The following is a 12,585-nucleotide window of genomic DNA, read 5'->3' on the forward strand; positions in this document are numbered from 1 at the left end:
CTGTGGCTCTCCGAGGGTTTGGTTCTAGTGAGCTGCCATGCCAGCCCTGTGGCTGCTGGCTTATTGAGATGATGGCTTTTGCCCTTCTTTGGAATTTTGATACATCGTAAGAATGCAATTTAAATAACAACAGTGGCAAAGAATTTTATGATAAATAAGTATACACACACATCGGTTATCAGTTTGTGAGGCTGACTAGCTGGGTTTGGGCACATTAACCACTCCATATGGAGACCTGCCATCAGTTGACAAAGCTAGTTGGTTGAGACCTGGAGCCTCACTCCAGATCCTGTGTTCTCTTTGTCCCTTTGCTTAATGGAGTTGCACACCCTCAACTCTCAGCTGTTCTTTTACCCATAGAGAAGACCTTTGCTAGTAAAACCAGACCCTTCTGCTTCTTCTTCCCCCATCCTGGGAATGGAAAGGTTCTCTCTCTTGTGAGCAAGATCCTGCCATCCAAGAGAAGAGACATTAGGGACAGGATGAGGCTGCCATGCCTACAGCTGGGCCTTCTGGGTGCTTGCTCCCAGGCTGTAGTGTAGCTGCAGCAGGAGGCCCCATCCCAAAGAAGGCCTTTTTCCTGGGAGTCCCATGTGCTCCCCGACAATTCTCTCTTCCCAGTTGTGTAGCTGGTGCTTTATTCTCAGTAACTGCTCTTCCTTCTGTCCCAGGCTTTGCCTCAGGACATCCTGAGACCTTTGTGGGGGATGCCTTCCCAGTCAGAAGTGTTCTCAGCCCTGGGGCCATCCTTGTGTGACTGGTGCCAGGACTGGCCTCTTCCTAACCTCCCAGTCACTCTCTGGGGTGGGGAAGATATCCATGGCAAGCAGCAGGGTTTGCTTTAAATTACCAGAAGGAAAAAAAGTAGCTCAGGATCTGCTTGACTCGGAAAAAGGCCAGACAGTCTGAGCCAAACAGGGAAAGGAAACACCCCATGGCTCCTGGGGCCTGGCTGGCCAAAGGGGGTCCGCCCAGATGCCGGGACATCCGTGCCACCCAGAATGCCAACACTCAGATGCTTGCTATTCTTCCCTTTCAGAGATTTGAAACCTGAAAACATCCTGTTGGATGATTACGGTAAGTCAGAGCATGGCTCAGGAGAACCTTCTACTGCCCTGTAGCTGAGGTGAGCATTGCCACCCATGGGGAGCACAGGGCCTCCCAGAGACTCCCAGAGACGGGTGGAGGAGGCTGACCTCGGGACCTCAGCAGGCGAGCTGGTAGCCCACTCCCACCCATCCATCCCGGATGCCTGTGGAAGGCAGCGGGTATGGATAAAGCTCCTGGTTGGTGAGCAAGCAGTGTTCACAGACACAGCACTGAATGAGGAGTCCAGAATTTCAGAGATATTGGACAAAGAAAGCTTTCAGACAACTCCTCAGCACCTCATCTTGTCTCTGAAGTGGAAACAGTGTGTCCTGCCCAGCCCACTTAGAGGGGGAGGGTGCTGCAGAGACCCCACAAGGCAGCTTGGGAGGAAATTGTCAACTTTGCCAGCTGTATACAGGCTAGGCATCTTATTTGTGCACCGCTGTTGTTCTTTCCTTTTGAGTGTGAGCAGGCGGATAGTAAGAGCAGCCACAGCAACCCCTCACAACTGCAAACCTCTCACACACACCTGGAAAATCATCTCCACGCCTTTCACTGGCTAGATTTTCCCATCTGCACAGAATGGGGCAGGACAAGCAGCATTCCTGTGCCCATTTTACCGATGACAAGATTGAGGCTTGGAGGAGCCAACCTGCTGAGGTTACCTGGCAATATCAGTGAGGAACCAAGGGCAGAAACTGGGTCCCTTCCCAGAGACCCCAGATCCCAGTGCCTGCTAGAGGGAAGGGAGAAAGGGGAGTCAGGTTGCACCTGGAGAGTGGGATGCAGCCATGTCGAGGAGCAGGTGGAGGGTTCAGGGCCTGCCACCCCTCTCTAGATGAGTGCAGTGGCCTCTGCAGTCTCAGAACTGTGCCCACACTACTCTTCCCTCTCCCGACTGTCAGTAGCCGCTGAGCCCAGGCCTCCGTGTGGCTCTGCCCTGACAACTGTCTCTGGGCCTCACTAAGCTCTAGGCTTGTGAGGGGCTTGGTGTCCACAGGCAGAGGAGGGGAAAGCATGTGCTAGGTAAGATGTGGCCATGCCCCTGCCCGGGTGGGCTGCAAGCAAGACAGAGACAGAGGTGGGGCTCTCAGCAGGTGGCATCTTGGCCTTTGGGGTCAGCCCTAGGCTGTGAGTGCTGATTCCATCTCTAGGCTCTGCCAGGCTAGGTCAGACATGTTCCCTTTTAGTTTCTCCAAAAGGAAAAAAACAATCTCCAGAGACCAACAAGGCAGGTTGGAGAGTTGCTTCCCAAATTGTTTTATTATTTTTTCCCTTTAAGCAGATTGTTGCAAAATCTCACATTTTTTCCACAAAGCAATCCCAGAGTCAGGCCAAGATGTTTCCAACTTTGTGACCTCAGCCCTCCAAGAAGCCCATTAGGGCATTTGATGAGGAGGCAGCCAGTGTCCAGCCAAATCCGGGCATCCTTTTGCATCTTCATGTTTTGCTCCTGAAGAGTAGTCATTTACCCCCATCCTCTCATACCTGGACTCTCCCAAGGGTCTTGTGGTCCCCCTGAGAGGACAGATTGGGGCCCTGTCCTCATCAGACAGATGAAAACACTAAGGGCTTGTGTGCCTGGCCTGAGGGCATGCCGGAAGTGTATAGCCCTGGCCAAGGTGGGCTGGGTATCCACAGAGCTGTTCCAGGGACCCACTGACCCTGCTGTCCCCCCCAGGCCACATTAGGATCTCAGACCTGGGCCTGGCTGTGAAGATCCCTGAGGGAGACCTGATCCGGGGCCGGGTGGGCACCGTTGGCTACATGGGTGAGTACTGACAAGACCCTGCCCCCCACACGCGGAATCTCGCCTCTTTGCCCACCACTGGTCACAAGTAATGTCAAGGTCTCCACGGGATGGCTTGGGGGGGAGCCTTAGTCAGGGTGGCTGAGCATGGGGGCCCCAGGTGTGACTCAGACAGACCGAGCTCTCCGAGGCCTCCAGTCCCCACCCCACCTGTGTCTCAGGCAAGCCCCTCTTGGAGATCAGTAGCCAAAGCCTGCACACAGAGCTGCTGTGGGCAGCCACAATGAGGAGAGACTCCTGAGATGAGGGAAGTCATGCGGAAGGGCCCGAAAGGAGAGGAGCTGCAGCCGCCGTGGCCCCAAGCATGATGCTAAGTAGGGACCGGCCTTGGGCTCCCTGCCCCACCTTCCCTCAGCCTACCCTAGGAGCTGCAGGGAAGAGACCTGGAACTAAACCCTTCCCCCTAGAATCCCCCTTCCAGTGGGCTTCCTCTTACATACTTCACACCAGCCCCGAGAGGTAGGGGGCCCAGGTAGCTCAGAGGGCCAGGCACATTGCCACCCTCTGGCCAGGCTTGTGCCAACAGCAGGTGCACCGTCTGGTGCTAAAGGGTCCCTTTCAGATTGCATAACATTTGGCAACCGGTGGGGTGTGTTTGTGTGTATGTGTGTGCCCACGTGCATGCTGACAGATGATGGATGAATGCATATGTGGGCGGATGGATATTATAGATAATAGTTGGGTAGATGAATGAATGGATGGGATGGATGGACATTTAGGTATTACAGATGATGGATGGATGGATGCATGGATATGTGGATACATGAATAGATACTATAGAGGATGGATGGATGGAATGGATGAATATTTAGATGTTACAGATGATGGATGGATGGATGGATGGATGGATGGATGGATGGATGTTATAGATGATGGGTGGAGATGGATAGATGGACTGAATGGATATTTAGATATTGCAGATGTTGGATAAATGCATGGAAGAATGGATGGATGGATAGATGCATGGATATGTGAATACGTGAATAGATACTATAGAGGATGGACGGATGGATGGATATTTAGATACCCATTTAGAGGTGATGGATGGATGCATGAATGCATGGATGGGTATTAAGGAAGATGGATGGAGACGGATGGCCAATCTCTCTGTGTGCCTGTGTATATACCTGCCTGTGCATTTGTGTGGGTCTCCTTTTGTACACAGTGTTGCATGCATCTGTCTTCCCAGCCTCTGTTGTATGCAAACCGGTGCATATGTGGATGCATTTGCCTCTAGACATATGTGACTTTGTGACACAGAACTGTCTTTTTTGCATTTCTATGGTGATTTTATAATTAGTTTTAGCAAAGTGGTAGAGAAGACATAGTGAGAGGTTGTTTGAATTCCAGATCAACTAAGAATAATCTTTAATTTGGGTGGATACACCTTTACTCATTGAATATGACACTTGTGGCAGGTGTCATACTAGGGACAAAACAGTGAGAGTTGCTGATGTTCTAGTGGAGGAGACATTGAGAGAAGGGCATTTCCATCCACTGTGGTCAGAGTGGATGCACAGAGGCAGGCTCCCCGGAGGAAGTAGTACTCAGAGCAATTAGTGGGTAGGAGTGAGGGGTGGGGCAGGAACCCAGCCATGAAACCCAGACCTTCTGTGCGTAGCACCGTCACTCTTGGACACCTGACACGCTGAGGCCCGGTCGGTGAGGACTAGCAGTGGTCCCTGTTCCCGGGCTCTGTCCTGCCACAGGCTTCCTCTCACCCCTCCCGGCCACTCTTGCCCCTCTTCTCTGCCCGCAGCTCCAGAGGTCTTGAACAACCAGAGGTATGGCCTGAGCCCTGACTACTGGGGCCTGGGCTGCCTCATCTACGAAATGATTGAGGGCCAGTCACCGTTCCGCGGCCGCAAGGAGAAGGTGAAGCGGGAGGAGGTGGACCGCCGCGTCCTGGAGACCGAGGAGGTGTACTCCCACAAGTTCTCTGAGGAGGCCAAGTCCATCTGCAAGATGGTGAGTTTCTGGCAAGCTGGACACTGCCCTTGGGCTGGCATCCAGTGGTGGCTCACCTCCTTGCCCCCAACCTGTCCCCCAAACAGCAAACAGACTGAAGGCTCTGGGGTCAGAGCATACTAGGCTGGGTGGTGCAGCCTGCCAGGCCAGAGCCATGGGTGCTTCTTGCCCTGGACTCAGGTGGTCAGCGAAGTAGTCGGGGAGAAACCCTGGGATGGGGGCAGGAATACCCAAGAACCAAGCGAAGGGGGCTAAGAGGACCCGTGTGAATGCCCCCCCACTTCCAGTCCAGGTTTGTGGAGAGTCCTCACAGAGCAGAGAAGAGATGGTCCGAACTGGGGCTCAAGATACAAGCCCTTGACCTTAGGCCACCTGTTCCCTCCAACTCTGGATCCCAAGTGCTGACTTGAGACCAGGGACTGCAGGGGGTGGGAAGTGGGGTGATATTTTCATAGTCTTTGAGCACCTCATTACAAAGTTTCCTAACCACTAAACAGAAGGCCGGGCACCCCACGTCGGGTTCTACATGATGGCATTGATGGGTAGTGGGATTTGCCCCGTCCACAGGGATGGTGCTCATGGGAGTGTCATTTAGATAGACTGGGTGAGTGATGGGGACTGGGATGCCAGATAGAGGGAGGAGGGACAGGAGCCATTGAAAGTGTCAGAGCTGGGAGTGGCACCACTTTGGACCACTGCCCTCCCCCACAGCCCTGGTGGGCCCCACCCCAGGCTGGCCCTTAGGCCCTTCCTTTGGGAACCAAGGTCAGTGGTTTTGTGGGAAGATGGCCACCTCTTGCTTCTGCCTGGCTCTCAGCCTCCCAAGTCCAGCCTGTACCTCCATGGGATCCTCGTTATGGTGCCAGGCACATCAGATATGCCTGGCACCCCCAGTGCAGGCAGCTGCCTCTTAGTGCTGGCCACATGGAGACAAGAAGGGCCGGAGCACCCAGCTGTGCACCTGCCACCCCACAGACCTCCTCTCCTAGAGTCCTGCTGCATTGGGAGCAGCATGTGGGCAGCCCAAGCTGGGGGGAGGGGATGCTCTTCCCACCTCTTTGAATTCGTAGTGGCAACTTCAGCACATGCATTGACAACCCAGGCTGGAGTTAGGGAAGAGCAGGCCCAGGGAGTTGATGAAAGGTCAGCTTCCACCTTAGGAAGACCCAAGGCTGCACCATCTGGCTTCACTCCCCACCCCCAGGGGCCCCTCTCGTCAGTCATTCCTTGACCACTTCCTATCGCCAACTTCATTTTCACTCCATAGGGCCATGGGAAGAGGGACTTAGGGCTGAATCTGCCATCTGACCACATCCAAAACAGAGGAACCAAAGCTCTGTGTGTGTGTGTGTGTGTGAAAGTCGAATTGGGAGGGGCAGGGTGTACACAGGCAAATCATCCCCAAGCATGTTGCCATTGGCCAGCTTTGCCACTGGGCCTTTCATAAATTCCAGCAGTCGTCACAGCCAGAGTCGGGGTGGAGGGATAGGAGGAGCAGTGCAGCACAGGTCAGGCAAATGGAAATGTGAATGCCACCAATACCTGGCTATGTTATCTCGAGATTTTGATCCACTCTGGCCAAACTGGACAAGGACCAGAAAGGGAGTCAGACAGCCATGGTCAGAGCATCATCAAATGTCCCACGTCAGGGTCAGGAATTTCAGAGACAGGTCTTGAGAGGCCTCAGCAGTGCTGCGGGATATGTTGAGAGAATGGGAAGCAGAGAGGACCCTACCCTACCCCTATGCCCCTGCTCATCCACTTTGGTGCACCTGGCTTTGGGACTGGGATCTCCTGCAACCCAGAACCAGGATGCTGTTGTGCCTCTGCTGCCTCCTGGTGGCCACCAGGGGAAAGGCAGAGGCTGAGCCTGCTGCTCCAGGCGGACCTGGCCTGTGGATACCAAACCATCACCCTCTGGAGACAGGCCTCTGAACTTGCTCTGCCTTCTCTAGCATATGATCCTGGGGTCTTGGGATGCTGGTGTCAAGCCTCCTTCATGCTCTTTACTTCAGCCTCTCAGGTCTGGCAGCCAGGCCTGCCCCCTCAGCTCCAACTGGCAGGGGGCAGGATATTGCAGGACCTGATTTGAAAGGAGGCCATGAGGCTGGTACTAGGCTCTGGCAGCTGCAACCCTGCCTGCCTAAGAAGGCCACTCCACAAACAGCGAGGAAGTTGATCTCTAGCCCCAGGGTCTGTCCCCTGCCCTCTGGGGTTCAGAAATTCACACATCTCCCCTCCCTGTCTCCTGAGTCTAGTCCCTAGGCCCATACCTCAGCTTCTACCTTCCTTGGGCCCCTCCCAGCACTGGGCCTTCCCCACTTACTCTGGCTTTTCAGCCATCTTGGTCTCAACTGCTCTTCTAACCCATCTGTACTCCTCCTCCAAGAAGCCTGCCCTACTCACCCCAACTCGCACCTTCTCTCCCTCTCATTTCTCTTGGTGTGGACTGATATCACAGTTATAAACCATTTATCTGGTACAAGGTTGCAGACAGGCAGCATGTGGGAGGGTGTTTTCTTCAGCCCATACAGGATTTTTGAAAGAAGTGAATGGTGGGTTCATTGCCAAGATTTTTAAATGAGGAGATTTCACATACTCATCCGGATTTTCTGGCTTCTCTTGAAAAAAAACCAGAAACCCTGGGCCCTGGCTGCCATTCCACCTGACAGGAGCTGATATACAGCCTGGCTGGCCTTCCCCTCACCTTCCCCACTTTCATCTGTGCCATCTGTCTGGCTAGGTGTTGCAGCCCCTGCAGGAGGAGCTTTGCCTTGGTGGGACTTCTTAGGACAGGGAGGAGCCCATGCCCAGCAGAACCCAGTTCCTTAAGCCTGCATTGGCAGTGAAGCCCTAGAGAAGAGAAGCGGAGGTGTGAGCACCAGACCCTGTGCCATCAGCCCAGCAGTCAGTGAGTGGTTGGAGGGTGATCTTGTGAGTGCTCAGTCCTTTCAAGGATGTGATCTGGTGCCAGCCCTGCTGCCACCTTTGATTCCTTTGTTATGGGGAGAGAGGCCCCCTCCGGACTGTGAGCTCCAGGAGGCCAGTCTGCCCACTAACTCTCCCCTGCATCCTCAGGGCCAGCAGGAAATGCTCGTGTAATGAATGGGGGCAAAGCACACGGGCATTGCCAAAAGATGGCGCTGGACTCCCTCCCCAGTGCAACCCGCTCCCCTGGATTTTAGTCTCAAGCGAACAGTAGACACCAATGTGTGCAGGCATAGTTCTCAGTGGGGCAGAGGAGAAAGGAAAAGCACGAGACTGGGGTGCTGGGAGTATAGAGGGGTGCTGAGATTCTGCGGTCATCTGGTGGCCATGGCTAGTCAAGGCCCTGCCCACTGGATTCAGTCCTCTGGCCTACAGCCACACCTTCATCCTTTCTTTCTCGCTGCTCCTGCAGCCTCTTCCTCTCCCATTAACTTTTCTGCCTCTTGGCTGGGGACACTCTCATACCTCAGCCATCCCTGGCTCTGTCTACTTCCAGGTTAAAATCCCACCTCCCGACTCAGCCTTCAAGGCCCTCCGTCATCTCTCCCCTGACACCAGGTAGGGTGGAGTGGATCACCCATGGGTTCTTTGACTCTGCTACAGAAAAGAATTTAGAGCCAGTCCAAAGTATAGTTCAAGACAGAATTTGTTAAAAAGAAAGAGGTGTGCTCAAGGGCGGGCTTGGATCCCTAAGAGGGGGTGCCTGCTTGCCTTTGACAAGAAGCTTTACATACTTTTACAACAATGATTAAGCAATCCATGAGCTAAGAGTAGAGGGCTACAGGTATCTGGTTACAAGTTTTGATTACCGTCTCTCAGCCTTTAAGTTCACAAGGACCTAAATAATGGAAGTTACTGTCCAATTACATTTGGGCTTTTTTAGAATATCATGTCTGTTTGAGTAGTTCCCTATTGTTTCTGTGATTCACTGCACTGGTAGTTCCACATTCCAACCCCCAAAGTGGTCAGGTCTGATATGGCTGGTTGGTTGGGTGAAGGTCGTGTATGGATAAGAAAGATGTCTGAATGCTTACCCTGTTTTAATTTAGCCCTGCCTAAGAAAACTTGCCTAGCTAGGTGCAATGGCTCACACCTATAATCCCAGCACTTTGGGAGGCTGAGGCGAGAGGATTGCCTGAGCCCACAGATTCAAGAGCAGCCTGGGGAAAATGGAAAGACCTTGTTTCTACAATGAATCAAAATATTAGCTGGGCGTGGTGGCTCATGCCTGTGGTTCCAGCTACTTGGAAGACTGAGGCAGAAGGATCTCCTGAGCCCAGCAGGTTGAGGTTGCAGTGGCTGTGAGTGTGCCACTGCACTGCAGCCTGGGTGACAGAGTGAGACTCCAACTCAAAAAAAAAAAAAAAAAAAGAAGAGAATCTACCTAACCAATTCTACACTATGTCAGCCATACCTGCCCCATCCCCAACCAATGCCCTTGACCCTGGCCAATCCCCACACCCTCATCCTTCTCTCAAATTCAAATGTGTTTTGGGTTTTTCTCAAACATAGCTTGCAAGTCTCTGCCACTGTGCTCCTGCTAGTGCAGTTCCCCTACCTGTATAACTTTCCCTCTCCTCACCTTCTGAAAGCCTGTCTGTCCTGCAGGACTCAACTCAAATGCCCCTTCCCCATGAAGCGTCCTCCACTCCCAGCTGGCAGCCAGTTCACGCTCCTCTGACCCCACAGTGTCCCGCTGTATTGCTTTGCCCCCCTCCATGAGTCTGAAAGCTCCTTGAGGACAAGCTCCTTGGGGCATCCTCCCTCTATCTGCCCAGGGCTCTGCACCTAGGAGGTCCAAGTCTACCGGTCAGATGAGTAAATGAATGGGAGAGCTGCAGGTTCAGTCCTTGCCTTTTGTTGCTTACCCTCCACAGAAGACGTGGCACTAACTCAACAAACGTGAATGGGTGCCTCCTCTGCCCAGGCATGGGGTGTGCAGTCATGGGAGAAGCAGACCAGATTCCTGCTCACCTGGGGGATGCAGGCATCTGACCACGCTGTGAATGTGTGACCACAAGTGTCCACCATGCCTCGGAGGCAACCCTGAAACAAGACCGTAGCGGGGTGGGGCAGTGTCCCTTGGATTTCTGAGGGTGCCACAGACACTGCAGAGGTGGGACATCTGGGGGTTCAGGGACACACTTGTGAAGGACGATGACCACAGACCTTCTGAAGTTCCTCTGCTCCTCTGGCCTCCGGGCAAGTGCGGCCTCATGGGCTCTCTCTCCCTGCAGCTGCTCACCAAAGATGCAAAGCAGAGGCTGGGCTGCCAGGAGGAGGGGGCTGCAGAGGTCAAGAGACACCCCTTCTTCAGGAACATGAACTTCAAGCGCTTAGAAGCCGGGATGTTGGACCCTCCCTTCATTCCAGATGTGAGTAGCCTTCTCTCCAGCTTCACCCAAGCTGTGGATGAACTTCATGCCAGGCAGTACAGATGAGGAGAAGGCCAGGGGACCCCACACTGGCTGTCCTGAGACTTGGGCACTCGCCCAGGCCTGGGAGATCTGGACAAATCCTTCCAAGCTTCCGTTTCCTCCCATTGAGGCCAGTGACACCCATTCCCCCAACCTGCCCAGAGATTTGAGGGTGAAATGAGAACTGAGTGGAGAGTGCTTTCAAGGGCATTGAGGGCCACCACATTCAGTTCGGTTTAACTAGCATTCATTAAGCTCCTACTGTTTTCTGGGCCAGGCACAGCAGATACAGTGAGAACAAGAGAGTCCCCTCCCCCAGGAGCTCAAATCGCAGGAATTACATCTTCCCACCCTCTTCCCCTCAGAAGTCCCTGAGTCAATGCATATGCATGAGGCAAGAATCTAGCTAAGGTAAATCTGTGGTCCCTAAAACACTGGCTGTCACTCAGCTGGGTCAGAGCGAGGGAGCCAGACCAGGTAGAGACAGGGCAGGCTCACATGCTGTGATCTCCGGGCCTGCACTGTGTAGAATCAGGGAGTCAAGCCAAGAAGGACTGTGTGCTCCTCTGCTCCTTCCAAGCTTCCGCAGACTGAGAAACCAACCCTTGGCTGGAGTGATGGCTGAGCCAGGGACTATGGCTTGCTGGGCCAGCCTGTTTCATCTCAGGCGAGCTTGCTTACACATCCCTTCCCAAATCTGTGCTGAGTAACTTCACGTGGGTAGCTCACAGTGAACCACGGGGGAGAATTTACACCACAGCAATTGGCAAATGCTGCAGATCAGGGCTCCTTCCTCCCACTCCCCCTTCTCCAGAGCCAGTGTTAACCATTTATCCACCCTGCGTGGAGTGGGTGGGGACAGTCCTTGGAACGCTGGCATCCCCTCTAGTGAGGATTCCCTGGTCCTCTCGGGTGGGGCAGGAGAGCAGCAGCAGGTTTGGGGACCCAGGACCCTGCTGGGTGCTGAGTGGTGGCCACAAGAGCCACACCACGGACCCCCATCTGACCGTCTGACATCTGACAAGGTCTGTGTGATGGGGTAGCCAGGGAGCACTTTCTGGGGGAAGGTGGGGGCTGTTGAGAATATGAAAAGTGAAGGTCACTGGATGCCACTTCAGGTGGCATCAGGACGAACCTTATCATTTGCAAGGCCCAGTGCAGGAGGAAAATGCACTGGAAATACTGCACATTTAACCTACAGCTAAACCTCAGCAGGTGGGAGGAGAATACCAATGACAGCATTTCGCAACCTGGTTCCCACTTGGAATCCCATGGGGACCATGCACAGTGCTCATCTTCCATCCAGTCCCCAGGCGGTCTGGCATAAGACCTGGGCATCGGGAGTTTTGAAACCTCCCCGGGTGATTCTAAGAGCCACTGTGCCAGAAACACCACCAGCCAGGAGTTTGCTGTTTGTTTTTATTGCTGAGGGCTTTGGGGATGGCCACTACTTGGAGTCCCTGGGCACTACATAGAGTGACCACTCAAACACCACAGTTGTATCACTGAACGGCTGTCTTGGATTGGAGGAGGGTTGGGCACCAGGCTGCGGGTGTGGAGAAGACTGGGAACTGAGGCAGACACCCCGTGGCTCTGGGCTCCTGCTGCTGTGGTGACGGGGCGAGATTGATCATGGCACAGGGGGTCTTTCTCGACCTCTTGGCATGCTCCATGCCTGTGCCAGGCCCCGGGGGACCCCGTGGTGCACAAAACGCTTGGTTGATTCCTTCTTGGAATGTACAGTCTGAAGAGGAAGAAAGAATATCCGCAAACCCCTCTTAAATAGAAGTGGAAACACAAGTCACGAAAGGAGAGAACCAGAGGCCTGGGAGGAGAAGACTGGGAACAGGGGAGCCCCATGTGGAGCTGATGAGGCAGAGCTGGACAAGGGACTCCAGCCTGGGAAGCAGCCTGTGCGAGGAGGCAGCGCTGACAGTCAGGGCCACCAGCCGTCCTGGTCTGCCCTGACTCCTGGTTTTAGCACTGGGCAAACCAGACCGTTGGTCACCCTGGATGTGACCCAGGCTGTCCCCAGTGGGGGCGATAGGAGGATGAGGTAGCAGAGCCCCTCCCAGTGTGGCACAGGCAGAGCCACCCACAGTTGGGGCGTGTTTTCTTGGGGCCCACAGGGGAGTGTGGGTTGCAGGCCCTGGAGCATGAAGCCCCTGTGAGCTGAGGGGGCTTTGGCCCTGGGGCCAGCCTTTCCCCAACCCACCTCCTCCCCAAGGCCCCAGACTCACCTTCTGTGGCTGTTCCCACAACACCATCGGGCTGTGTCATGTTCTTCCCTTGACTTTTTTTTTTTTTTTTTTG

General features: G+C 54.0%; 1 protein-coding gene across 2 annotated transcripts in view; it reads left to right on the plus strand.

Moving 5' to 3' along the window:
• The window catches only part of GRK5 (G protein-coupled receptor kinase 5), a 231,844-nt gene that overhangs the window by 214,687 nt on the left and 4,572 nt on the right, over positions 1-12,585 (plus strand). For both annotated transcript variants that reach the window (XM_008073260.2, XM_021706580.1), the window contains 4 exons: positions 1,040-1,077; positions 2,771-2,860; positions 4,659-4,867; positions 10,093-10,230. In XM_008073260.2, the coding sequence (XP_008071451.1) occupies positions 1,040-1,077; positions 2,771-2,860; positions 4,659-4,867; positions 10,093-10,230 (475 nt within the window). The remainder of the gene's footprint in view (positions 1-1,039; positions 1,078-2,770; positions 2,861-4,658; positions 4,868-10,092; positions 10,231-12,585) is intronic.

The sequence above is a fragment of the Carlito syrichta genome, unplaced genomic scaffold (genome assembly GCF_000164805.1).
Source record: "Carlito syrichta isolate Samal-C Ts95f unplaced genomic scaffold, Tarsius_syrichta-2.0.1 Scaffold315801, whole genome shotgun sequence".
NCBI classification, from domain to species: domain Eukaryota; kingdom Metazoa; phylum Chordata; class Mammalia; order Primates; family Tarsiidae; genus Carlito; species Carlito syrichta.